Source organism: Thrips palmi, unplaced genomic scaffold, assembly GCF_012932325.1.
Source record: "Thrips palmi isolate BJ-2018 unplaced genomic scaffold, TpBJ-2018v1 HiC_scaffold_5, whole genome shotgun sequence".
NCBI classification, from domain to species: domain Eukaryota; kingdom Metazoa; phylum Arthropoda; class Insecta; order Thysanoptera; family Thripidae; genus Thrips; species Thrips palmi.
In genome coordinates, this window is record NW_023144632.1 from 12,526,178 (window position 1) to 12,552,013 (window position 25,836).

Consider the following 25,836-nt stretch of genomic DNA (forward strand, 5'->3'; position numbering starts at 1 on the left):
GGCCTGCCCCCTCCGGAAGCGGCGCGGTGTGCGGGGCGACGGTTACGCGTGATGGTGACCTCCTGGCACTTATTGAGGCAGTCAGCGAGTCCCCCGTGGCGTGGCGGCGTGGCCTGCGAGACCTGCGCCGGGACAACAACATGGCTGCGGAGCGCTGCGAGTGGCGGCGACGTGCTGGTGGCACGCGGTGCGGTCGGCCCGGCCCTCCGCTGCTCCGCTGGCCGATGCGGTATTTTTAGGTGGCCTATGCGATGATTGTAGCGTTGCCTCTCTGCCGTGGCGGTGGCCGCGGCCGCGAGACGGCTGCCCGGCAAGGCACGCCGCGACGCGTGCAGGCCGCGCCGCCAGGCCGCCAGGCCGCACGGCCAGCCCAGGCGGTATCTTTAGTTGCACCCCGGGGACGCACGGCGACGGGCCTACGCGGCGGTGCCGGTCCGGCCGGGACACGTCGTGCGGTCGCCGCGTTTGCGACCAGGCTGACGCTGCTCGGTCGCCGTCGGTGCAGCCTGGCGGCCTGACGGGCTGACGGCCTAACGCAGCCTCCCACGCCCCGGTCCTCGATGTGTGACAGCCTGCGGACTACGTCGCGGACCTCGCCGCCGTCCCCTCTCCCCAGCCGTTAGGCCCGGCCGAGCGAGGTGCGGACTCGGGGGCCCTCGCCTCCCCTGACCCTCAGTGGCCGTGAGCGGCGTGATCCCCTCGGAGTCCCCCGCCCCCACCCCTTGGGCCGCGTCGGCCCGTCGGCCCGTCGGCCCCCCTGAGGGCCAGGGCTGCGTCGGGGCTGTGCCGGGGCGCGCTCAGTAGCCCATCCCGGCTGGCTAGGCCAGGACACCCCGCGAGGTGCGACGCACTGCGTGGTGCGTCGAGAGGAGGCCGTCGCTCGAGGCGATGGCGTCGCGAAGTAGTGGAGGCGGTCCAGGCGGTCGCAGCGCGGGTCCCGGCCGCTACCAGCGCTCGTCCACGGCCAGCATGACGCAGCTGCTGAGCGACTCGTGCTCCAGCCTGCTGCACCGGCTGACGTCCCGCGTGCGGGGGCCCTCCGCCTCCGTCGACTCGCCGTCGTCTTCGTCCAGGGGCGTGGGGGCCAGTGCCGGCCTGAGCCTGTCGACCCTCGGCTTGAGTCCCTTGGGGCCCCATGGGCCGGCCGTGTCGTGGAGTCATGCCTCCGCCGCCCCCCGCGCCGACCCCTCGTCCGGGGCCGCTCCGGACCGCGGCAAGGACCGCGACCGAGCGCGCGACCGCGTCCACGACCACGACCCCGCTCGCCCCCGCAGCCCCACGTTCTCGACGTTTGGCCAGACGCGGTCCCGCCTGGAGAAGAAGTACGGCCAGAAGAAGACGACGTCCCCCCCGCCCAGCCCCTCTGCGCGCCGCTCGGCCCAGCGCGGGCGCCACTCCAAGCCGCGCACAGCTGCTGCTGCTGCTGCCAGCGGCAACGCTACCCCCGCAGCCCCCTCGGCCTCGTCGCGCAAGGACACCAAGGAGGGCAGCCCCCTCCTGGGCGTGTCCAAGGTGCGCCACACGGACCACTACAGCGCGCGCGCGCCCTCCAGCCCTCAGCCCGAGCTGGGGTCGACGCGATCTCGCCTCGAGGACAAGTACTCCGCCATCCTGGCCAAGTACGGCCGCGAGCCCCGCGACAAGGAACGCACGGCCGAGCGGCGCGTCGCGGCAGGGCATGGGCATGGAGACCGCCGCAGCCCGCAGGGCCCGCAACCACTGCCGCTGAGCAAGAGTGCCACCACGTCCATCGTGCTCTCGGAGAAGGCCTACCCTTACGTGAGCAGCGGCCCTGGCTCAGGCTCAGGGCCCGCCCGCGAGAAAACGCCGTACCGCTACGGCGAGCGCAGGTCCAGGCAGCGGTCGGGCCATCGCACCGCTCGGCCCCGACTGTGCCCCGTCGAGTTTGACGTGGACGCCGTGGACGTCGTGGCGCCGCCGCGCACCCGCGTCATGTCGCCCGGCGAGCGAGAGGCGCTGATGCTGGTGGCGGCCGAGGAGCAGCGCGAGAGGGAGAGAGAGAGGGAGAGGGAGCGTGAGCGGCCCAGCAGCCCCGCCACCAACGAGCGGGAGGCGCGCCGGAAGGAGATCCAGTCCCTCATCGCCAAGTACACGACGGCTGTCAACGACCGGCTGCAGCGCCGCGAGCAGCGCGAGCAGCGCGAGTACAAGGAAAAGGCCGCGGCTGCTGCCGCCACCACCACCACCCCCGCCAGAAACGCGAACCACAAGGCTGACTCGGGCACACTAACGCCCACGATGGGGGCAGGCAGAGCCACCACGGCCGTGGGCAGCCTGGCACCCCCCAGCCCGATGGGCCCTGGCGTCGCACCCGGCTTGGGCCTCGGCCTTGGCCTTGGCCTCGGCCTCGGCCTGGGTGCTGGCCACGGCAAGGCACCTGGACCCAGCCTGGCCCCTGGTCTCGGCCACAGCCTCGGCAAGTCGGCTTCCGGGGTGTTCTCGTCCACGCACTCCGACTCCGGCGCGCTTTACAAGGGGCAGCCGAAGTATTCCGTGCTGAACCGAAGGCCCATGGCGTCTAGCTCGGCCACGTCGCTGGCCCTGCCGAACTTTTCCTTCGTACGTAGCGTGCTGCGTGCGTTGCGAGACAGCATGGGACCCGCCCCGCCCCTCCCCGCCTGCACTCGGCGCCGCCACCCCACCCTGCCCCCTTCCCCAGCCCCGCCCTGCGTGCTGCGTGTGACTTGACGCTGCGTGTGGCTTTTTAACGGACTGACCGCGCGGAGTGCCGCGGTGCATCCCGCCTCCGCCGCCCATCAGCATCTTGTCAAGGTGATTGCTTCTTGGTGACAGCGTGATTGAGGAGGAGAGAGAGGATTCGAGGGGTTGCTCGGACGAGACTCGGTAGCCGAGGGGCTAGCAGCTGGACCTCCGGCTCCGTCTGAGACTGCTTGGGGACTAAGCTTGGTTGCTAAGGGCACAGACGTCGATGTGGCTCTTCTGGCCGCCTCCACTCGCGTCCCGCGCACACCGGAGACATTCTCACCCAATGGGACTCGTGTGAAACAGTTCCACGCCGCCGGTCGCGGTGTAGAATAATATTGACGGAAAGAGAAGGGCTGGTCTGGCTAGAGCGACCGTCCTGCGGGGTGACAGTTGATCGCACTCATTTGTCCCCGTTGGCATCCGCTTTGGGAGAAGGCCAGGCCCGAAGATAGCTGACGGACTGGCTGGCCGGCGTGTCTTTGCACACGCGGCTAGATCGCCAGAGCGTTCGCGGTGCTGAACCCTTTCAGTTCTAGCAGCCCTTGCAGCCCTTGCTCCTACCTCACGATGGACTTAGTGCTCATCATTGCTGTCAATGCCCTTTTTTTTACCAGTACTTCAAAAAGGTAGCAAAGAAGGGGGACTTTAGGGTCTGGGATGCATGTGGGACGATGTTGAGGGCGCTTGTCAGCTTAGTTTTGATGTAAGGCATGTTTGTGTGTCTGTGTGTGCTTGAGAGAGAGAAAAGGGGTAGGGGGGGGAGAACGCGGGGTTGATGGATCTGAGTGAAAATTATTTATTACAGTACTTAGTGGTTTTTTAAGTTTGTTCATGTGAATACCAGATGTGCTCATGTGGTGTGAAGCGAAAAGTGACTACTGATCCGCATGGAATGCTGCTCTAATCCAATGTGTGGCATGTCTTACGTAAGATTCATTTTAAACTTTCGACGATGTCAACTTATTCTCTTTTGTTTTGTTCTATTTTGGCATTTTAAAGTTAATTTAAGGAATATTTAAAATATTTTTTATTGCATGCTGTTTTAGAATTATGTTTGCTCTGACAGTGAAATTGCCAATTTTCTTGATAAAGTGTTGTGACATGTGGTGTTTGTCAACATTGAATGAGACATGGGTTCATTTGGTAAAGTGTGCTCTAGACTATTCACTAGCTTACTGGAGTCACTACCATTCGATTTCTACCTACCCCTCCCAGTAAATATCATTTTCTTTTTGTGCCTTCTTTTTTTCAATTTTTTATTTCATTGGTAGTTTTTAATCTTTATTAGTATTTATTTGAAGTGTGCTGAGGGGTGAAAAAGTAAAAGTTTGAAGAAACGAATGGCACCCCCATGTCTTATGAATCATTGTTGACAATATATTTTGTTGACGTGGCAAATACACTTTTGCCCTCTCCCCTCTGTCTCTATGATTATTGGGTCGCTCTCGCTATTTTGGCGACAATACATTGGCTGACCCACTCCACTCCACTCCATTCGACTTCGATCCGACTTGGACATCTTCGCCCTGTGTGGTCTGGCCTGGTCCTCGTCCATCCACCTTCGCGCCTCGCCTGGCCCCGCCCTTCCCCGGATGGCCATGCCGTGCCTGGATGTTCCTGGAACAATGCGACGCTCTGATTGGCTGTCGTTGCTGGACTGCTGGACCTGGACGCTGCTGGCTGGCTGGATGGATGATTGGTTGGATTGTTGATGACAACAGAGCTCACGGGCCCCTTCAGTGGAAGATGATGAAGACGGCCATCTGATTTATCGCCATGGCGATGTTCTGCAAGACCGATGTTCGTGAATACCAACACACACCTAAAGTAGCTGTAATCTTAGCCTAAGAAAACTGTTTGCAGGGATTTGCTGTGAGGAGCCACACTTTAAGTTCAATTTATCAAATTGAACTGTTCCTTTTTTTTTTCTCTCCAATGAGACCTCTGAGACTTGGAGACCTCTCTGATGGATCAAAGTGTGGATATCACAGCAGGTCCCTGTGAAATTCGCCCATCTATGGGTGGAGGAGCAAGTTTACCTCAAAAGGCTTTTCCACATATAGCGCTGAATAGTTTCCCCCTAAACCTCATCATCTATTCTAACCAAGATTCCATTGAAAGAGGAGTTGTTACCCAGTAAGCCATTTAAGGAAGAAAATAAATGATGCAGTACACTCGGAAATATGTTGGTCCGGTTTTGCTACTGGGCTGTTGCCTATCTTCCTAGAACTGCATTTTATTATTAATTTTCTGTTTTGAAAACTTTAAAACACTTTTTTTAATTTGAGCTTTACTTTTTGATTATCTTATTTTGTGTTCAGTCTTTCATGAATGCAATTTATGAGCATTCAGAGGCCCTCAATCCAAATTTATCATTTCCAGTTTCTATACTTTCCTTAATTACTGTGCATGCTTTCAGAATTATTTTGAATTATCAACAATCTCACCTTTTTAAACTTCCCAAAAATTAATCCAAGATTCCTCTTGACTTTTGAGTAACATAACAATGATTGCCAAGATTGTGCTGACCACATTTTGGAGTCTCACTACAGTGCACTTTTTATCTATTTTCCTTCTGTCCTCATGGATCTGTTGATGCATTTTTAAAATTCAGGAAGTTAATAAAGTATCTTGTTACTAAAATTCCTAAAACGTCAAATTTGGCTACAATGCATTATAAAAAAATATACTCATTTGAGCACCTAGTTCAATACTCCAAATGTGAATTGGCACAATTCCAATCTCAGGTCTCTAACAAATTTGGGTCCTCCTCTTTTGCAGATAAAATTCTGGCTACCCTTGGTGAAGGCACTTTTGGCAAGGTGGTCAAGGTTAAAGACCTGCACAAGTAAGTAACAGAACCTATTAAGCTATTTTAGGTGAAAATTTATCATCGTTGTACCATTTAAAAGTTGAATATTTGGTGAATTCTAAGTTGTTAAAAAATTTCTATTGTTTCAGTGATTCGGTTATGGCCCTGAAGATCATTAAAAATGTTGAAAAGTATAGAGAAGCAGCAAAACTAGAAATCAATGCATTGGAGAAAATTGCTGAAAGAGACCCAGATGCAAAACAGTAAGTAGCACCATGAGCAGAAAAATGTTTCCAACTTCTTTCTTATGATTAATTGATGTAATATTAAATTTGCAGCCTATGTGTTAAGATGTTAACATGGTTCGATTATCATGGTCATGTTTGCATTGCATTTGAAATGCTGGGGCTCAGTGTCTTTGACTTCTTGGTAAGTTAATGTGCTATTAGGTTTATTAATTCTTTTGTGACATATTGTAATACATATATTTATGATCATGCTCTCTTGTTTGTAGAAAGACAACAACTACCAGCCATATCCTTTGGAACAATGTCGACACATGTCGTATCAGCTTTGCTATTCTGTCAAGTTCCTTCATGATAATAAGTTGACTCACACTGATCTCAAGCCAGAAAACATACTGTTTGTGGACTCTGATTTTGATATTACCTACACCAAAAAGGTAGGAGGATTGTGAGGCCCCTGCTGAATAGTGGTTGATTTTCGATGCATAACGCGTAAACTTACACTATGTTACAGAATCGTGATGTAAGAAGAGTTAAGAAGACAGATGTGCGCCTTATTGATTTTGGGAGTGCAACATTTGATCATGAACACCACAGCACTATTGTATCTACAAGGCACTACAGAGCTCCTGAAGTTCTACTGGGTAATTATGTTTTTTCTGATAGCTCGATGTTTATTATTTATTAGTAAGTTGTAATATGTGTTTGTTTGTTTTTCTTTCAGAACTGGGATGGTCACAGCCTTGTGATGTGTGGTCCATTGGTTGCATTATGTTTGAATTGTACCTAGGAATAACACTCTTCCAAACTCATGATAATAGGGAACATTTGGCAATGATGGAACGTATACTTGGACCCATTCCTTACAGGTAAGATAAGGAAATTTGTTTTTAAATAATGTTCACCAGCAGTATGGTATCCTTCTCAGTTTTCTAATTATTATTATTTTTTTATTGTTATTCCAGAATGGCAAGGAAAACCAAAACTAAATACTTCTACCATGGAAAACTTGAGTGGGATGAAAAGAGCTCAGCAGGCCGTTATGTGCGAGAAAATTGTAGACCTCTTCATGTTAGTCTCCCACCCTTATGTTCAATTTATTTTTGAATTCTTTTCACTTTAACTTACATTTCAAAATGCAAATTTTGTTGCAGCGTTATCAAGGATCTGACAGTGAGGATCATCGCCTTCTTTTTGATCTGATTTCACGAATGCTGGAGTATGATCCAGCAGCACGTATCACCTTGAGGGAAGCACTTAGTCATCCATTCTTTGACAAGATTCCTGAAGAACAAAGATTAGGAGAACATCGGAATCATGGGTCTGGCTCTGGTGATAGCGGACGAGAACGTAGCCATTCACTGTCAAGGTGATGGTAACTACTCTCTTCCATTCTTCCCACTCCTCAAGCTTATATCTGGAGCCAGGATAGGGAGAGAGTCAGCATCCTACAGAAGACTTACTTTGTAAGCAAGTGGAGCATGCCTCCATTGTCTCCAAGAATGTGTGGCGAAGACATTCTTGTAAAGAATTACCTGGTGATAATCACATTTAAAGTGTCTAAGAATCAGTATTGCTTCCAATCAATGAATTGAAGAAGGCAATGCCCTTTCTACTCTGAAGTACAATGGTGATTTGTGCACCTTAAGTACATAATTTAATGTCCAATGCAATTTGGCATTGTGGAGGACAAGCTGCTGTTTTTCAGCAAACCATTGCCAATTTGTGTGTGATATAACGTGTACATGTAAGATGAATGATTGTATGTATTTGCGTCAGTGTGGATGTGTGAGTGATAAGTGTCACTTCTCTTATTGTGATGTGTTTTCTAAGGCAGCATTCAGTTTATAAAATATTGTAAGGCATTTTCCACTTTCACAATAATGCCACATGTTACTTTAGTGGTGTATCTTTGTCAGATGTTCACAAATCTTTGCTCACTTTATTGCTCCAAATAGAACTTGCTGAGTCAAGAAATGCATTCAAAGAAATACTTGATCGGCTTATTAAATTATACACGACTCACCATTTTCCTCTATAAATGTTATTGCTTGGCCTTGTAAAGAACTTAGCGCCCATGAATTTCTCAGTGTGAAATATTTTGTTTTGAGACTAATTTATCAAAAATCTGGTTTGATATGGGAAATGAATTTTTCCTTTTATTCCTGTCTTTTTCTATTTTTTTTTTCTTTTATATTATTTTTGATTTAGTGTCCCAATATTGCTGAACTAAAAGGATTTTAGGAAAGCGTTACTTAGCTGCTGCATTTTAGAGCAAAAGTCATTTTTAAGGATCAGATGTTCCATCTTCTCCCTTTGGGTTAATGTAGTGTGACTAGGTGTAAATAAATGTCTATTTTTAATGTAAAATGATACTCATGTTTTGTTATTGGCCTACCTGTCATATGAACCCGCCGGTGTGGACTGGAAAGCAGACTCAGTCATAAAACTTCTCACAATATTCAAATTTTTATTCATACTTAGTATTTTATAAAAATTGTCAATGTTTACTCACTACAATAAGTAAGCAAGTACAATCAACACTTTCTAGTTGTAGGTCTCAAAATGCACATTCAATTATTCAGGATTAGTCTAGTAATATTCTCTAGTCATTTCAGAAAAGAATACCTTCAGTGGCAGAGCCTAATATATTTATATATCACATTGACAAACACATTGACTACCCAAAAAATATTGGTTCTCAAAAAAAATTAAAAATAAGAAAATATGCAGATCTTGGTTACAACTCTGGCCTTCTGCATTCTGAAAATCCACATTGGCTATGACATAACACGTCTAGTGAAGTAGAACATCAGTGAACTCTGGTAGGAGTATGGAACAAAGATGACAGTCCACAAAAATAAAACAGGAACTGGTGGCCAAACAATCTAGGAACCATTAGCACCGAACACTTACTCCTGCATTGGAAAGATACTAACAGTATATCACAAGACCTGTAAATGAACAGGTGAACGCAGATTACATCGGGTGCAAGTCCACAGCGTGGCTGGCAAGGGGTTTGCCTCAGGTTACCTGGGCCCGACTTGCCCGACTGCGGCAGGAAGATGCGGAAGTCGCGCTCAGCGGCTGCTACTCTGGCCAAGTGGAGGCATGGAATTAACTGCTGAGCCGACGTACCGAAAAGGCGTGGGATGGGAGGCTTCTGACCGGGGACCAACGGCCTTCCAAAGGCAGTGGCGTTGCAGCGCCTTCCAATGGCAGTGGCAGTGCGCTGCAGTACGCCCACTGAGTCGAGCATAGGCAACCCGCTTGCCAGCACCAACCCGACCCGACAATCAGTGCATCTTGCACACAGCTCGCACCAAAGCAGTGCAACGTAACGCATTGTGCTAACTCCGCTAGCAACGTGCTCAATTAAAGCAAGCCACAATAATCGCGGTAGACACATTTTCTCGTCCCCGCGCCTGCAAATGAGGACGCCAGGACCATGATGACGTCGATCGGCGTCGTCGTTCGAAAGAATGTCCCGACGAAGTCCGAGACCCACGCCCAGGGGCCTAGGCCTTTCCGGGAGTGCGGTTGGGCTGGACCATGCTCAAAGGATCCCTGTGGACACCAAGAAGGCCGAGCGCTCGACATTAGAATCCGCATGCCTTGGTGGCACTAATACCTCCACACTGGAAACTCCGCGAAATCCGAGTGGGACGCGTACCTCTGGGGCAATTCACCACAACACACCGGAATTACATTTCCAGACGTGGAAAACGATGCGAAGCGCGGAGAGTGTCCGTGGGAAAACGGATTCACCTCACCAGAAAATCAGCGACTCAACGATCGCCTGCCGCCTTCATTGGCGGCGGGCCCACAGCCCAGGGGCCACAGCCCAGGACCCACAGCCCAGGACCCACAGCCCAGGACCCACAGCCCAGGGGCTGAAAGCTAGACGCTCGTTTCATTTTACTTTGCAACCCAATGCGATTGGTTTTTCCATTTCGGCGTCGGCATACGTAATCGTGACGACGAAAACAGTGAGTCATTCCGGAGTGTGCGTTTTAGAGGTGGACATTCACGTCTGCTCGGAATGTTTCCAGTGGGGGCGCCGTGCCGGGCGGGGCGGGGCCAGCGGCCAGCCCCCGCAGACGTACCTTCGGTACCGCACAGCCACCTCCCGCTTGAACACGTCGAAGTGGCGCCGGTTCTCGTTGTTCTGCAGCTCCCTCCAGGCCGGGCGCGCCTGCTTGCTCTGCAGGCCCCAGTGCACCGAGAACGTGGGCGACAGGACCTGGAACTGCACCCCGGCCACGAACATCTCGTACACCTGGAGCAGCAGGCCAGGGGCGGCCAGAGGCACAAGGTGGTTAGCAGTTAGCACACGTGGTTAGCGGGGCCTTGCGCAACGCGGCCTGCACGCAGACGCAGCCACACGCGGTGCGGCGCCCCGTGCGGCGCGCGGACCGCTTGAGGTAGGTCAAGCACAAGTCGTAGTCAAGGCTAAAGCCCGGCCGATGCGTTCACCCTTGTGGCAGCAGAGGCAACCCACTGTTTACCATTTTAAAAAGCAGCAATTGTTGTTGTTGTTGGGATTTTTAAATTGGGGGACAATGACTATGAGGATGAAACGGAGAGCAAAACACTGTGTGCCCATACCTGCGTGTTCCTGGTGTACCCGTAGCCCATGAACCTCTCGTCGTGGGGCGGCATCGTGTCCCTCGCCACGTAGAACGGCTCGTACAGGAACTCGAAGTTGGTCACGTTGTACGCGACGTGCACGGCCGCGTTGTCCGCGTCGCCCTCGCTCTGCCAGCGGGTGAAGTTGGTCGCGTACTGGTTGTAGATGAATACCTGGAACCGGCCGGAGAAGAGACGTCATTCGGTGCCGTTCCAGTGGACTGACGTGTGCCGCGCGACGGCGTGACGTCTGCCACGACGCCCTGGACGCCGCAAACAGTGACTGCGGGACAGCCGCGGGCACAGCGCCTACCCCTCCGAAAAGAAAGGGTCGCCTGGCGGCGGCCTGGGCCAGGCAGTCCCGGACTTCTCTCTCCGCTCACCTTGTGGTGGAAGGGCCGCGCCAGACCCTTGCCGGCCAGCCGCACCAGGTCGCTCTTGTTGCGAGGGAAGCGGACGCGCTCGTCCAGCTCGTACGTGGGGATGACGTAGGCGCACTGGGGCGGGGGCGGCGGCCGGTGGCCCGCGCCGCGCGTCTTGGGCAGCATGGGGGGCGGCGCCTTGGGGGCGTCCGGCGCCACGCTGGGGGCGGTGCACTTGGCCTTCTGCAGGAAGTCGTTGAGCCCCTGCGCCAGCCCCATGCTGGGCACCACGTCCACGTCCACCAGGAACACGTACTCGGTCTGCAAACGGTCGCAACACGGTAAGTAGAAGCGGCGCGGTGGCGGCGCAAGGCGCACGGCGCTACTCCTCACCTGGCAGGCCTTCCTCGCCAGGTTGCGCATGTGGTTCTGCGGGTAGCCGTGGCGCATGCGCCATCGGATGGACTCTGGGCTGCGCTGCCGCATCAGCTCCTTGAGGCTGGGCTCCGGCCGGAAGCAGTCCAGGTGCGCCTCCGAGCCCAGGATCTCCATCAGCTGCAACACGGCATGGTATGCATCGCCGTACTTTGAGCGCGGGCCGGCGCGGCGCGGCCCAGGCCGAGGCCCAGGCCGGCACAGAGTGGGAGGGAGCCCGCGTGCTAAAAAGTGCGCGCGCCGCGGGGCAAGCCGCGGGCCGCGGGGTGTTTGGTTTACCTGGTCGGGTGACGACTCGGGCAGGCGGTCTGCGGGGAAGGCGGCGTGGAAGGCCACTCGCTCTCGGACGGGTGCGTAGCAGCGCCGAAGGTAGCGGACGTAGGCCTGCACCAGAGCCCACTCGTCCCCCGCCGCGTACAGAGCCACCGACAAGGGCCCCGTCCAGTGGTGCACGACCTGCAGTAGCGGGGCCACCAGGCCAGCGAGAACAGGTGAGAAACAGTCAGTAGCCAACACAGAAATGAACCTCGGAGAAAAAATATCGTGTTGATGGTGATGATCAAATAGGGAGGTGTGCCGCTGAGTTTCAGCAGTGCTGTGTGTTCTACTTCCAGACCCCGACTGGACTCCCGACTGGAACTCATTTCCCGTCCAGTCTGTCCGAAATAGGCAGGGACTTCTTCGATCGACAATCTCTATGCCAAATGCCAATGCCGACCCTGTCATGATTGATGGACATTCTGTGCTTATTTCCAGTGTGGTTGTTATGCTCTGTTCGGGTTGTCCGTGTAACTATTGGCCATCCATGGCTCGATACACCGTCGTTTAGAGCGGACTGATTTTACAGATATCGAAGGGGCACGGGGGAGGGGGCGGGGCTCGGAGCGAGGCGCGGCATGGCGAGGACGCGAGGACACCCGAACCTCGGTTTGTGACTCTGTGTGCCGTGAGATTAGTGGAGTTGCGCATGTCCACAGTGTCCACAGTGTCCACTTGGCACTGGGGTGTCAATGTCAAGGCCTGTACAGTCCCGTCAACGCCCGGCCGCCAGGGGCACCGGGACACGCTGCACTGCAACACGGGCAGCACCCATCAAGTCGGTTGATTCATCGGACAGGGGCACAGACATGTGCCCCGTCCGAACATGCGGCACTATCTGCGGATGCCCCAGCACGCGCCTCGCTCCGCTCCGCCCCGCCCCGCCATATCGCTGCCGCGGTGTGGCCCAGGACGCTCCCGCCCAGGCAAGGCCCGGGGCCGGCTCGGCTGTGTCTGGTATGAATGACATGGCAGGCCGCGGAGATCCACCGATTGCTGCAGTGGCGCTCATTACGGCCACGCGATGTGGGCCGGTGACGTCACCTGCATCTATCGCGCGCAGAATTTCTTTCAAACAGCTGCGTGTGCGTTTTGGAAGCGTTTTGGAAAGCAGATGGCTCATTGGTGTGTAGCAACTTGCCTGCACCAGCGAGTGGAGACGCTCCAGGCTGGTTTGCGTGGCGAGGGTGACCTTGTACTCGGCGGAGAGCTGGGCGTACTGCGCGCCGACCAGCGCCAAGTCGAACATCTTGAGCACCCTCCGCGAGTCCCACCTCCCTAGCGCCGGGTCCACAGAGATGGTGTCCGGGTCCAGGTCGTCCTCGGCGTTTGGCGACTGGAAGGGAAAACAAAGGTTGACTGGCGCGCGGTTCAAATTGAAGGGCGCTTGCTGGCGCTTGCTGCTCACCTGCTGGTCCAGCGCGTCCTCCGCCTGCTGGCCGCCATGCTCCGGCTGGTCGGCCCTCCTGGCCTGCTGCTGCAGGTGCTGCAGGTGCGCCACGCGGGCCTTGGCCTTGGCCAGGCCGGGCGCCGTGCCGCAGTCCGGCGTGGAGCCGAGCAGGCGCACCGTCAGAAGGATGTTGGAGCATGTCAGCACGAACACCCAGAGCAAGCCCAAGTTCCTCAGGCGGCATCCGACCTGCGCAACAAAGTCGGTGGGCTTCGAGAAGCTCATTCGGCTTGGCCTCGGGCTGCGTAGCCCCACCTCGCGCCTCGTCCTTTCGTCGTTCTGTCTCTCGCGCACTCGTAGGGGTGCGAGAGAGACAGCGACTGCTGCTTCGGCGGGTCGGCGGCCGGCTTGCAAATGAAGGGATTTTCGGGGTTTCCTCGATGACCCGCCCGATCGCCCCGCAGTGCCTCGCGGGCACATTGCATACAATGTCCGAGCGCGGCCCGCCAGTTCCGCCGCCCGCACTCCTCGTTCTGTCTCTCTCACGCCGTTACCGCACAGCGCACACTGTGAGTGCGAGAGAGACAGAGAGGGATGTGCGAGCAGCGGAATCGCCCGACTGGTCCGTGGCCGCCTTGGCCCTGCCGTCTGATTCCGAGCACTGCTTTCGTCACTCTGTCTCTCTCGCACCCCTACGGACCGCCCCATGAGTGCGAGAGAGACAGAGCGACGAAAGCAGTGCTCGGAATCAGTCTGCTGACCCTGGTTCGGAAGGGCATGGCTGCCTCGCGACCCCTGTACCCCCGTACTCCCGTACCCCCGTCTCCAGCGGTGGGATCAAGCAGGGGCGGGGTCCAAGCGGTCCAGCTCCGTAAACGTTTCCTCACAGTGCGGCCGTCGGTGTCTCTCTCGCACCGGTATGGAGCGCCCCATGAGCGAGAGAGAGAGAGAGGCCTCCCACTCCCCACCCGGAATCAGTCAACTGGCGGCCTGGCGGCATGCTGGTGGTGCGGCGCTGGGGCGAGCCGCGGGGCCGAGCCGAGGGGGCAACGCCTCGAGAAATCCTGTGTCCCCTGGAGCCCTAGAAATCTATGGAAAATCCGAAATCTTTCCCCAAAGAGGCCAAAAACAGGCGGATTTGAGGCTTAAAAATGGACGAAATCCGACGAAATCTCTTGCCCTTAGAAATCTTGTGTCCCCAAACACCGTAGGTGGTTGCCCCCTCGGGCCGAGCCGAGATGGGGAGATGGAGCTCGCTGTGCTTCGCCGTGCCTCGCTCTGCTTACCTGGGACATTGGGCGGCGGGGGTGATGGCGAGGGTCCGGACCGGGCGAGCACCTCGCAGGACGCTGAGGCCCGCTCCGGCCCGAGCTGCCCGTGCGGCCCGTGCTGCCCGTGCTCTGGGCGTGGGCCGCGAGGGCATTGGGACGCAGTGCAAGGCGAGGGCCTCGGCGGCCTCGGCTGGGACCGCCAAGCGCGTCAAGGCCGTCAAGGCCTCCAGGGCGGACAGGAGAGGCGCAGCCGGCGCGGGGCGGGGCGGAGCGCGCGGTGCCGCCCGTGCCACGGTCGGCGAGGTTGGCGAGGGGCGCGCGAATCCAGTCCGGGTAACTGCAACTCCGTCCAACTCGGGGGCGCCGCTGCCGCAGCCCCGTCTGCCGCCGGGCGCCACGGAGCGAATGCGCGGCGCCGGGGTGGGCCGGGCGGGCCGGGGTGTTCGCGGGGCGCGTCCGCGCAGTGCCTGGGCAGGGCGTGTCTGTCTCTCTCGCTCACGCAGCGCCCAGCGCTCGGAGGGGCGTGCTCACTGGGGGCTGCCGGCTAGGGCGCTAGAGCTGACTGCTCTGTTGGCCACGCACACCCCCACCGCCCTCACCGCCCCCACCGGCCGGGGGTAGGTCGGGTCGATAAGGCGATTGGGTTGGCGGAGGGGGCGTGGGAGGAGGCGAGGAGCGAGAGCGGGCTGCAGCGGGATAGCGGGATACTGCCACCGCTCTGCTGCCCTAGCGCGCGGTGCGATAGGTCCGATCCGGCCTGTCCGTCAATGTCTCACCTTTTTAAAAGACTGACATCTACACGCCCCCCTCTCTGGCCTTTCTATTTTTTTGGTGGCGCGGCGGAAAATGCGTGACATACTGCTGGGAGGGGGATTTGGGGGCAAAGCTGCGTCCTCGTGCCAAAATCAGCTCCAATTTGGAAAGCTCGCAGTTGCCGAGCGGAGGACCGGAGACGTAACGCAAACTGCAAATGCGTCTTCTGCTGTGTGTCTTCTGCTGTGTGTCTTCTGCTTAAGCAGACGCAGAATTATAATAATACCATCCCTGAGCCGTACCCTACTTAAATTTGGACCATAAATAAGGGAAGGTGGGGCTCATTGGGACGGATTTTTTCTTGGCGCTCTACGTCACAGGGCTTTCGAGCTATAATGGTCGGGGCAGGCCCAAACTGTGCATTGACATCTAGCCTATCATATCCTGAAGCATTCAAACTTATTTCGACACGTTTTTAGGCAGGAGAGATATTTTCCGTAGAGTCTGCACTTGTCCCAATGTGGACAGTACCGGGGCACATTGGGACAGATCCGGGGCACATTGGGACAGCAAGGGAAAAAATATGGATCTAAGTCGTGCATTTATTTTTTCTGACCGCCAAGTTGTAGAAAAAGTTATGCTGAATACAATGAGCGCAGACTCGGATCTCTGGTTCTAAGCGTTCGGAAGATACGCTGCTTGCAATGGAATAGTACTATTTCTCGTGTTTTTTCGACCTCTCTACTCGAGAAAACCCTGAAGTAATGACTTAAGAGACCACATGTATAAGATAACTTTTATTTGTTTGGTCGAGACAAGACAATATATGTACGATTCATGTATTTTTGCTATCCACATGGCCCAGTAGCCTCACCCTGTCCCAATGTGAACTGAGCCTTTTTAAAACGTCAACTCGGTCTGTGGCCCTTGACCTCAAGACCAAGCTCCGCGCGTTGACCCTTGTTGACGCCCATTGCACCAGGGAACACATTCCTAACCTCGGTACGATCATCCGACGTGCATTCCAGACGCTAAAAAGAAACCAAAATTCAAAAATCGTGTTACTTTTTCATCGTTTTTCGTGGAATCGAACTTCCAACCCACGTTTCTCATTCAGAAAGCGCCCAGTTCTGTCCCCGAGTTGTGAAAACAGTAAACCAAATAACGCTCTATTATGGTCAATTTTCCGGAGAACCTGACTTAACCGGAAGTTGGAAATATTGAAGGTGTCCCAATGTACCCCGTGTCCCACTGTACCCCACCTTCCCTTACAACCTTCATTATTCCTTGGAGAATAGTAAATTGGATAGTAAGTTTATTGGCTAAGGTCGTTAAATTCAATTTATCCTTATAGTTTACGAATTTGAGGGAAAGAAATTGCTCGATGTGCGCGTGGCGGCGGTACGGCGGTTGGCTCGCCTGTTGGAGGGGGAGTGTCCTCTCCCACCCCTTACTTCCGCGCTCTCCGCGCTACCGCGTCCCGCGCCCCGCCCCCCGCGCCCCGCCCACCAAAAGGACCCGAGCCTGCGGGAGGCCGAGCCGAGCGAGGAGCGAGGCGAGGACCGCGGACCGCCGCGCCGCGCTGAGGCCGAGGCCGACTGCCGGGTAATTGGCATTGTGTTTTCTCGGCGTTTGGTGTTTGGCGAAGCAGTTTGCTCGCGATTTGGCGCTAGGCGTTTGCACCACGCAATCGTGCAGCCCGGCCCAGTGCCAGGCGGGGCGCTGGCTGCAGGCTGCAGGACGTGTGAGGCGCCTGAGGCCCGGCCCGGGCCAAGCCGCTGCGAGCCGCTGCAACTGCAAACTTGATTCAAGGTTGGGGCGGCAGAAGTGGGAGTCCTGCTCACGCCCTCGCCGCCTCGCCGTCGGCTGCATGTCCTGCGAAACTCCGGTGCAGTCCGGCTTGGCTCGGTCCTCTCGCGCGGGGCTCGAATGTGCTTAATAAGCCAGTGTCCTGGCAAGTCTTGAGGCCCTGGGCCGGGCGCTTCTCTGTCAGGACCACTTTGGGTATCAACAACAGCAACTTCGGTTTAGGTCAGTGCATAGTTGTGCGCACCCCATGAGCATCTCAACCTGGTTTGATGCTTAATCGGATAGAGCAACTACATCCCTGTCAGGTTATGCAGCAGGAAACTGCTTTTCTATTGAGAATATGCTTTGTTTCAGAATGGATTACGATAAGGCAATCAGCTCCAGCCATCAACGAAACATGAACAGCTTCAGAGATATATTAGAGGAACGTCGCCACACGAGTGATGTTTTGTGGATAACAAGAGATTGGGAGCCTTCACGTACTGTAGCAAATGCACAGGCAACAAATCCTCTCACTGTCAGAAAAGCTGTGCTGAACAGTGTACGACTCAAGGATACAATTGCACAGGTAATAATATCTTCAATTGTCAAGTTGTTTGCTTACATTGCGTATAGTTCAATTCAATGTTATTCCTTTTGTTCATTCAGTTAAGCCAAGAACGAGGGGTCACACCAGAGGCTCTCTACAAAGAAGTTGAGGAGCAGTTGACAGAGATCAGCCATAATCGTCAAATTTCAATTGTTAGATGGATTGGTCTTTTTGTCACAAAGGTTCTTAAGAAAACCTGTTCAAATCTCATGGTGAATGAGGAAGCTATTGCAAAGGTACATGAACAAATACAAAATATTGGTATTTCAATTCTCAAGTTAATTTAGTGTAGTTCAGATATTGTAAAAGACTCGTAATTGCTTTATTCTATTACAGCTGAAAGGAACAATGGGAAACACTCCTATTATTTTTGCCCCAAGTCATCGAAGTTATGCAGACTTTATCCTTATGGCATATGTTTGTTTCCACTACTGCATAGAAATTCCATGTGTTGCTGCTGGTGTTGGTAAGAACCAGTGCTTTTTTTATCAATTTAGAAAATTTGAATTTGGGGCTGTCTATCAACGTATAAACTAACTTAATGTTGAACAGATTTCATGGCAATGTGGCTGATGGGTCATTTGCTTCGTGACTGCTGTGCTTTTTTCATGCGGAGACAGTTTTCTGGTGACAAACTTTACTACACTGTATTCAGCGAATATGTTCGAACACTCATCTGCCATGGAACTGCCCCTGTTGAGTTTTTCATTGAAGGAACTCGCAGCAGAAGCTGTAAATCACTTGTTCCGAAATTTGGTAAGATAAAGTTTTAATTAATAAAATCCTTCACAGTATTTAATCAAATATTTTAAATTTAATACATGTTTTCAGGATTTTTGTCTATGGCTTTAGAGCCCTTCCTCACTGGACAAATCCCAGATGTATTAATTGTTCCAATCAACATAAGTTATGACAGGATTCTGGAGGAGAAACTCTTCTCATATGAACTTCTTGGTGTGCCAAAGCCTAAAGAATCTACATCGGTAAGATTATTTAATCTTTGTTTCCATTTAGAATCAGGTGTTTGAGAATTCTTGTTTGTTTACTGTCTTTCTCACAACTATTTTCAGGGTTTGATCAAGGCCCTAAACGTTTTGGATGAAAAGTATGGAAAAATACATGTGGACTTTGGAGAACCAATTTCAGTTCGTGATTTTTTGGATAGTCACCTGTTTGAGCGATCGAAACATTCCTTAGGTCCTATTCATCTGCAGACATTATCTGATCAAGAAATGGCTATGATTCGAGTGCTTTCTCATTATATAGTCACCAGGTAGGTGTCATATCTTTTGTCTTTTAAAGAAGTTTTTATTTTGATTCTTGCCTACATTAGTAACGTCTCTATTTTGTCAACAGTCAACAACAGCTCAGTGTCCTCTCCCCATTTCATCTCATAGCTGTGATTTTAAACAACTATTTAATGACCAATGGGACAGTTGACATGCAATTTTCTGACCTTGTCCGGGAGGTTGCATGGTTCCGATCGGTTATTGAAATGTTTGGGGCCTCTGTTGATATAACTGGTAATTTTATTGTAAATTTGTTGCTAATAGTACTGTAAAACATTGAAAAATAACAGTTATTTTATGCTTATTTTTACAGGAGATGTAGAAAAGAGTGTGCGTGATTCTCTTCTTGTACATAGGTCCCTAGTTACCTTGTTACCAGATGGCACTTTACAGCTTAAGGCTGTGCACTCCCTGGGAACAAAGATAGATACCACTCGATTGAAAGGTTTGTAGTCCAATGTGAGTTGCTTGCCTCTGGTTTGATTTTGACAAATAAAATTTGATGATATTTTCCTCTTTAGGGCACTGTTTATTGGAAAACACTATGTGTCGTGCTGTGCCTCTGCTCATGCTGCAGCACTATGTGAACCCAACGCTCCATTTTCTTGCTAACCCAGCTATGGTCACCACTGTCATGCAACATCTTGGACCCTGTGGAGAAATAAGTAGAGGTGAGTTTTTGTCTGGAAGTACTTAGAGTAAAATGGTTGCCAACGGATTTCTGGGTTCAGGATTGCAATATTTAGTGGAACTGTTACTCAAGCCCAATTGTTTTGGTTCTTTTCTTATTGGTAATATTGTTGAAGCCGAATTGGGGCAAAACCATTGCTCATTTTGTACCGCATCCATTTTGGTCTGGACGTGTTTGTCTCATTGCATGCAGGAGACACCATTTCAAGGAATTCTCATTGGCATTATGATCATTCTCATCTAATCTCTTTACTTACGTTCAGCACAAATATTCATTTAGTTTTTTGGATACTTTGGGAAAACATTCCTTATACTGTAAACAGTTCTCTTTATGCTTTCTTTGGGTTTGCACTTGCATTGAACTGGAGAATGGGCTATCTAGGCATTGTCACAAGGAGTGGTTCACCTAACTCATGAAACATTTTTTCCTCAGATGATCTGTTTGCGAGGTACCAGACAGTGAGAGGAATCCTCTCTCATGAATTTGTTTTACATAAAACATGGGAGGAGAAGGTATGTCTTGTGTGAAATGATATGCAATCCATACAGGATGTAAATGTTTCTCATAAAATCTCTTCTCACTGCATTACTTTCAGTGTGGTCCTGTGTTTTTTAAACTCATCCTATTTTTTCAAATTGCCTGTTCCTTATATTCTTATGGTGTAGTCATGGATTTTAAATCTGTTTTATTATCACCACTGCACGTTTGCATGTGATGCATGCTCTTTCTCAATTTCTTTTTCCCAAGTGTTCTCCCACTTTGTGTTGTATACTCTTATGCCTAGTTAAATGTTCCCTGTATTGTTACTGTGTGTCATGCTAAAGAGGGCAATTATAATATTTTGGTATTTTGACAGGAATTTGAGGAAGCTTTACGAGTTCTTGATTTGGTGAACATCATTGAAAATACTGCCTCTGGTCTCCTGAGCCTCGGAAACCACAGAAAACTGCAAATTCTCCTTTGCAATGTTTTGCATCCATTTTTTGGTGGATACCTTTCACTTGCCCAAACTTTGGCCCAGGTAAATGTTTCCTTTGGTAAATATAGTTGAATCTTAATGAGGTTGTGAGTGAGATTTTATTTTTTTTTTGTTATGAGGTTTGTGGAGAGGCTCGACCTGAGAGACTAGTTCTCTGTGAAGCTCAGCGGAGAGTGGAGATGAGTTTGCTGTCGGGAGAAATATCTCACGCGGCTGCCCTTTCCCTTGACGGTCTCGCGTGTGGACTGCAAGCTCTCGTCTCTATTGGCGCCATTCATCGAATCAGAAGGTATCAGAAGGCACATCACAAACCCTGCTTACCCCCACATATTCAAATTTATAATCAGTCTTCTAAAGTTATTTTATGTTATTATTTTTCCATTTGATACATTCCATTTCAAATAAATAAACCTGCAATTACAGGGGAGAAGAGACCCTTTATGTGGCCAACTTGAAAGAGCTGCAAGTTGTCACTCAACATTTGGGTAAGTACCAGTTGGTTTAGGTAAAGTTTGAGGCTGAGGTGCTCTTGATCACAATGCCCTTTTTGTTTTGATGCTTAGAAACTTTTATCACTCTTCATGGTATGGACCACAAGTGGAGCTGGCAACAATTGGAACTCCACCAGTCTCTTCCTGCCAAACTATGATCGGAAGAAAGAAATTTCTCATCTTAAAAGAATCCCAGTAACTGCCTGATATTTAATTTTTCACTATCTCTAGACTAGTAGACTAGATTAGTTAAATTAAAAGTATCAGAGTCAAGAAAGCTCAAAGAGTTTAAGTTCTTGAAACTAGAGACTAAATCTGCCAACTAGCTCTGCAATATGTGACTGCATACTAATAATTGTTTTTCTTCCTTAAAAAAAAAATTCTCCAGCCTTGATTGCAGTTATTCTGTTGGCTTAGCCAATTTTATTCATTCAATCCATACCTAAGTTAATATAATGTATGTCTTTCACATTCGCTAAGCCCATCTGGAAATTAATTGGTAACAGGCTGTCATTATGTATTGATAACTTGCTCAATATTTGTCAGTGTCTTGTTCATCATACGGGAGATAAGGTGTAGTTCTTTCATATGTACATAGTCTATTTATATAATCCTAAGTTGCTGCCATATTTAAGTACTGATCAAATGCCATTTGTTATTGTTAATGTTACTCTCTTACTAATTTTTTCATTCCACCTCATTCCCAAGATTAGAGTAGCTTATAACAATGTAAGGCCCAGTGTTCATTTAGATTTAGTTTACTATCAGTTTACAGGGTGATGTTTGCATAACAATTTCCCACTTATACCATCATTGTATTCTTAAATTGTCTTTAATTAACATTTACTAGTCATTCCATGTTCACTGCTAGGCTTTTAACTTAGCTCATTTTGGTTGATGTATACTGACTGTTCCTTTCTTGACCGCTTTTTATGGATTTGTGAAATTTTATGAAGAACCATCAAAAGCATTTTTACTTGTTTACTAGTTGCTCTAGGCTATGTAAGAAAGTCTGTGATCAAATTTGGAATGACTTTGTTAGCTACTTTGTCAGGGAAGCATGTGAATTAAGGATGTGTTCCAACTTTTGAGACAGTTCTGCTTGCAATAAAAGATTGATTACGTTTTAATTTGTTTATTTGCAATGGTTTACTCCTAAATTGCATAGTCTCATCAAACTTAGCCTCCAAGGGAGGAGAAAAGCCAGAAAGAGGATGTTAGAGACACTCTTCTCCTCGCACAGAAAAAATATATAAGAAAATCATGAGAGAAATTCCTCTAGATTATTTTGCATGTCTTCTCATGCCAGTTTACCACTACATACCAGCAAATTTAATAAGACAGGAAAGAAGAAAACATTTAGATTTTGCGGGTAATTATACATAGTTGCAATTTTACAAAAGAATAACAGTTTTATGATAAAATGGATTCAGGCTCTCATGCTCACTTAACTCCATTTGACACTTGTAAGTAAATAAACACATGTATCAAGAATTCTTCTCTTTCTTGCCAAATGACTTATCATGAACATTCATATTTGTATGAAAAGTGCAATAAAGTTACAGAGATGTAGAAAAAAAGTTTGAAAAAAAAGGGAAGGCAAGTAAGTTGGAAAAACCACAAGTATTACACTTAGGCAACCAATCGTAACGCAAAAACTTTTTTCTTTCTTTTTGTAAAGAAAATCAGAAAAGAATTCTATGTTTGCATTCAAGTCTTTAGCATATTCCATTAGCTTTATCACAGTTATCTGTAATCTGAGGTTTGACAAAATTTTGGCTCCCCATTGAACCATATCATAAGAGGCATGATAACCAGCCCTATGCTCTTCCTCAAGCAAACCATATGCTATCTGCAGTCCAAACCCAGTCAAAAGATGCAAGTGAACACAAAGGAAAACACTAACAAGTGATAACAGGTACACAAAAGCATACACAGTATGCAAAACGGCATTGGTGATCTTAACAGTAATAGCCTTCACTTCTTCCTCTGGATAAAGAATTAACTAAATTATTTTGGTAACTTCATTAACAGGTTCTAAACTTAAAATTATGATACACAAGTTGATAGAAATTCGGGTCAACTCAATCTCATGGCCTTCCAAGGATGAACACCTTAGATAGATCTTCATGATAAACACAGTTGAGTAACATCTTGCCTGAAAAATTAAAGGCTTGTTGACTAATATGAACAAACCTGAGACAGGTGAGAAGGATCAATTACTTACTGCTGCATTTGTTGCTGACGCTGACGTTCTTCCTCCATCATCATAAGTTTCTTTTTCTTAACAGAGCCTGAATGAAAGCGGCCACCTTCTCCTCTGATACGGTTCATGGCATGTCGATGTCGTGACTCGTGGAGGTATTTCTGTAGAAGCAAAGAATCAATTATTCAATGAATGAGACACTTTTATAATGAAACATCAGTGCTTCACACAACTTACAGGTCTTTCCTTGGGAATTTTGCCTTCTGCCTCAAGCTTTGCACGTGCCTGGCGTCTTTTCAGAATTCTTCTGTACTGCTTGGCATTAACATAAAGAGGTTCCTCTTCCAGAATATCTGCACCAGCTAGTGGAAGCCGGGAAAATTGTGTCACTCCACTAGAGCTTCCACCAGGCATCATCTACAATAGAAAGTCAATTTACAGTAGGTTCTACCTTTGCCTTCCCTCTGTTTAAAAAGAAAGGTACAGGAACCAGAGCAGGCAAAAAGGGCATAAGGCACAAACACATACCATGACAATGTTATTTCCATTAACACCAGCAACAGGTTGCACTGGAACAGCTGCAGGTGTCGGACTGGCTAGAGGGGCAGCTTGGGGAGCTGGCTGAGCTGCAGGGGCGGCAGCCAATTGAACAATATTCCCATTGATATTAAATACTGAAAAAAATTATTTTTTATTAGGAAAGTAAATTACCAAGCAACTAAGCTAGATGGACTTTTTTTTTAAAGAAAAATTATGATACTTGACTCCTAATATGGCTTACATGTGGGTTGTTGAACAGCACTTTCAACTGGATTAGGTTGACAGATGTATGTATTCCCATCTGGCATTTGTATTATTTGAGCTTGCTGAGGTTGTTGAATAAGGATTTGTTGTTGTGCACCACCCTAAATTAAAGAAAAAAAAATCCCTGCTGACCGAATTTGTTGAAATTTAGATAATTTAAATTCTGGTAAAACCTACTTACCTGCAAAGCAGAAATAGGGACTACTTGCAGTTGTTGAAGTCCCTGCCCACTCTGTGTAGCCAGTTGTATTGTTTGTTGTGCTTGTGGAACAGCATGAACCATTATCTGTTGACCACCAGCTAGCACTTGGCCTGGATTCACTTGGACCACCTTGAGGAAGCAGCACAAACACAGAATAATAGGAACATAGGTATACCACCAGGGACAGTCAGGGAGACAATATTAATTTGGAGCGCAAATAATTAATTACCTGTACTTGCTGACCTGCAGAGTTTGTTACTGTTTGCATCATAATGGGGCCTCCTGCCCCAAGTTGCGCTTCCATCTTGTTTCAGTATGATCTCCACGAAAGATAACCAGCAACGCACTAAAACAAGAAAAACTTGTTGTTAAACTGGGATGTACTTTCACTCAATGTTGAAAGCATACACTGAAAATGGGTTAGCATTACACCTTGGGGTACAAGTTTTGGTTAATAATCAAAATTTATCATAGGTGGGAGTATCTTTGCAACGGCGCAAGGTCCAGAAATTGGATAATGAGTGCCAATAGCAGCAAAAAGATTTACGTCTTGAAAACAGTTTACCAGAAATGGTGAAATTAGTTCATGAACAGACCTAGGCCTGCATACAAACATAAAATTCAAGTGGTTCAAAATACTACTGGATCAAAAAAAAAGAATTTTGAATGGAAAAGATAAGACATTTGATGCAAATAAAGAGCAAAATAGAAGAAAAATAGGAAATGAATGCTTGTTTAATTCAACAAATCAGATTAATACCATGCCACTCTCATTTTTATTTGCCAAATGACCATAAAATAAAGCTAAGTAAATGCATTGACTGATGATACAAATAGAAAAGTCACAGGTTAGGTACACCAAAAAATAAAAAGGTTTTCTTCATTAAATCAAACTTACTTGCAACACTTCGCTTGATGGTACAAATCATCTCAGAAAAGCAAGTTGTTGCAACCGTAAACAGATCTCCCGACTCAAACGAACACCACCACACAAACATGACACCAACTCAGACAAAGGTCCCTGTGGTTAGGATAGGAGAGCATAGTGTCCATTCATGACTTTCCCACCAAACCTCCGTTAAAAACCACCAAACCTTCACAGCCAGGTCCAACCCGGTAACCTTTACATTAAACGCCGCATCCGACTACCAGGAAAGGGCAAGGATGGCTCCGAGCTTTGTTTCGCTGAGGAGAATCCCCAGGCAACGCCACCGAAGGGCGTCACAGGGCGATAGGCCCTCACGTTTCTCTTCCAAACTGTCCAAACCACACTATTTCGCCGGTCAAAACAAGGGCCAAGGAAGGCGGGGGCTACGCAGTAATTTGTGGACTTACATTGGATATTTTCGACGGGACTTTCCCAATGATTGGTCGGCAAATTATTCTCCAATAGACGGCGACCAGCCAGCCACTCAGAGTGCTCCTCCGCGCGGCGCGCACTGCATTGGTGGGCCTCGGCAGCGCGAAGCAGCGCGGCCCAGTGGGCGACGAGGGCGCCACGGCCGCGCAGCTACGGCCGAGCGGAGCGGCTGGCAGCGGTCGATGGTCCACCAACGCCACACCACGCTCCAGCGGCCGCCCCTCGGACCCCACTCGCGCCACCAATCGCGCGCAGCAATCAGAGCGCGGGCAGGATTTCGAGTTTCAAGCGCCAGTGCCAGGAGGCATGGTCCTAGTTCAGTCCACAAAAGTACTTGAGGACTCTTGGTTCTTGGGCGCAGGTATCCTGTATCGCTAGCAGGGAGCCATCACGAAAAACAAATCTGATGAAGTCTCCGCAAGTGGCATTTTCTTTTATGTGTTCCTTTGAGTGGGAATTAAAGTACAGCGCCAA

The 25,836-nt window shown here is 49.9% G+C and overlaps 4 protein-coding genes across 12 annotated transcripts; 2 read left to right on the forward strand and 2 right to left on the reverse strand.

The window, feature by feature from the left end:
• The first annotated feature begins 873 nt into the window (after positions 1 to 873).
• Positions 874 to 8,154, forward strand: LOC117650439 (probable dual specificity protein kinase madd-3). The gene is made up of 10 exons (XM_034393866.1): positions 874 to 2,580; positions 4,449 to 4,527; positions 5,509 to 5,575; positions 5,689 to 5,802; positions 5,878 to 5,968; positions 6,054 to 6,221; positions 6,299 to 6,428; positions 6,509 to 6,653; positions 6,750 to 6,855; positions 6,939 to 8,154. The coding sequence occupies exons 1-10, from the start codon at positions 889 to 891 to the stop codon at positions 7,155 to 7,157; spliced, it is 2,811 nt and encodes a 936-aa protein (XP_034249757.1). The 5' UTR covers positions 874 to 888; the 3' UTR covers positions 7,158 to 8,154.
• Positions 8,155 to 8,240: 86 nt separating this feature from the next.
• Positions 8,241 to 14,313, reverse strand: LOC117650441 (beta-1,4-glucuronyltransferase 1). Its single transcript, XM_034393872.1, has 9 exons — positions 14,205 to 14,313; positions 12,937 to 13,167; positions 12,670 to 12,864; positions 11,490 to 11,666; positions 11,169 to 11,330; positions 10,797 to 11,096; positions 10,393 to 10,587; positions 9,891 to 10,063; positions 8,241 to 9,351 (listed from the first exon to the last, which is right to left on the reverse strand). The coding sequence occupies exons 1-9, from the start codon at positions 14,211 to 14,213 to the stop codon at positions 9,303 to 9,305; spliced, it is 1,491 nt and encodes a 496-aa protein (XP_034249763.1). The 5' UTR covers positions 14,214 to 14,313; the 3' UTR covers positions 8,241 to 9,302.
• On the forward strand, positions 11,551 to 21,920 carry LOC117650440 (dihydroxyacetone phosphate acyltransferase). Of its 4 annotated transcripts, XM_034393868.1 has the most exons (16): positions 16,532 to 16,547; positions 16,755 to 16,973; positions 17,106 to 17,319; positions 17,400 to 17,576; positions 17,677 to 17,806; positions 17,893 to 18,096; positions 18,172 to 18,323; positions 18,411 to 18,613; positions 18,697 to 18,863; positions 18,943 to 19,074; positions 19,151 to 19,300; positions 19,753 to 19,832; positions 20,177 to 20,341; positions 20,419 to 20,588; positions 20,723 to 20,784; positions 20,863 to 21,920. In XM_034393868.1, exons 3-16 carry the CDS (start codon positions 17,107 to 17,109, stop codon positions 20,946 to 20,948), a joined length of 2,091 nt encoding a protein of 696 aa, XP_034249759.1. In that variant the 5' UTR covers positions 16,532 to 16,547; positions 16,755 to 16,973; position 17,106; the 3' UTR covers positions 20,949 to 21,920. The 4 variants fall into 4 exon arrangements, with proteins under 4 accessions (XP_034249760.1, XP_034249761.1, XP_034249759.1 ...); XM_034393869.1 differs by lacking the exons at positions 16,532 to 16,547; positions 16,755 to 16,973 and adding an exon at positions 11,551 to 11,701; XM_034393870.1 differs by lacking the exon at positions 16,755 to 16,973 and having other exon boundaries at positions 16,509 to 16,547.
• Positions 21,910 to 25,493, reverse strand: LOC117650443 (nuclear transcription factor Y subunit alpha). Of its 6 annotated transcripts, none has more exons than XM_034393877.1 (8): positions 25,338 to 25,493; positions 24,232 to 24,348; positions 23,982 to 24,131; positions 23,778 to 23,901; positions 23,525 to 23,670; positions 23,234 to 23,413; positions 23,018 to 23,157; positions 21,910 to 22,948 (listed from the first exon to the last, which is right to left on the reverse strand). In XM_034393877.1, the coding sequence occupies exons 2-8, from the start codon at positions 24,304 to 24,306 to the stop codon at positions 22,918 to 22,920; spliced, it is 846 nt and encodes a 281-aa protein (XP_034249768.1). In that variant the 5' UTR covers positions 24,307 to 24,348; positions 25,338 to 25,493; the 3' UTR covers positions 21,910 to 22,917. The 6 variants fall into 6 exon arrangements, with proteins under 6 accessions (XP_034249768.1, XP_034249771.1, XP_034249769.1 ...); XM_034393880.1 differs by lacking the exon at positions 25,338 to 25,493 and adding an exon at positions 25,152 to 25,323; XM_034393878.1 differs by lacking the exon at positions 25,338 to 25,493 and adding an exon at positions 25,130 to 25,323.
• Between the last annotated feature and the right edge of the window lie 343 nt (positions 25,494 to 25,836).

Coding starts and splice junctions, on each gene's coding strand:
- LOC117650439 (XM_034393866.1), top strand. CDS start 889: ATGGCGTCGCGAAGTAGTGGAGGCGGTCCAGGCGGTCGCAGCGCGGGT. Junction 5,576..5,688: donor AAGGTTAAAGACCTGCACAA/GTAAGTAACAGA, acceptor CTATTGTTTCAG/TGATTCGGTTATGGCCCTGA. Junction 5,803..5,877: donor AGAGACCCAGATGCAAAACA/GTAAGTAGCACC, acceptor TTAAATTTGCAG/CCTATGTGTTAAGATGTTAA.
- LOC117650441 (XM_034393872.1), bottom strand. Junction 10,588..10,796: donor CGCGGCCCTTCCACCACAAG/GTGAGCGGAGAG, acceptor GGCCGGTTCCAG/GTATTCATCTACAACCAGTA. Junction 9,352..9,890: donor GTGGCTGTGCGGTACCGAAG/GTACGTCTGCGG, acceptor TGGTGTCCACAG/GGATCCTTTGAGCATGGTCC.
- LOC117650440 (XM_034393869.1), top strand. CDS start 17,107: ATGGATTACGATAAGGCAATCAGCTCCAGCCATCAACGAAACATGAAC. Junction 18,864..18,942: donor GGCCTCTGTTGATATAACTG/GTAATTTTATTG, acceptor TTATTTTTACAG/GAGATGTAGAAAAGAGTGTG. Junction 20,589..20,722: donor GCCATTCATCGAATCAGAAG/GTATCAGAAGGC, acceptor CTGCAATTACAG/GGGAGAAGAGACCCTTTATG.
- LOC117650443 (XM_034393877.1), bottom strand. CDS start 24,306: ATGGAAGCGCAACTTGGGGCAGGAGGCCCCATTATGATGCAAACAGTA. Junction 24,132..24,231: donor CTGCAGGTCAGCAAGTACAG/GTAATTAATTAT, acceptor TGCTTCCTCAAG/GTGGTCCAAGTGAATCCAGG. Junction 23,671..23,777: donor TGCTGTTCAACAACCCACAT/GTAAGCCATATT, acceptor AATTTTTTTCAG/TATTTAATATCAATGGGAAT.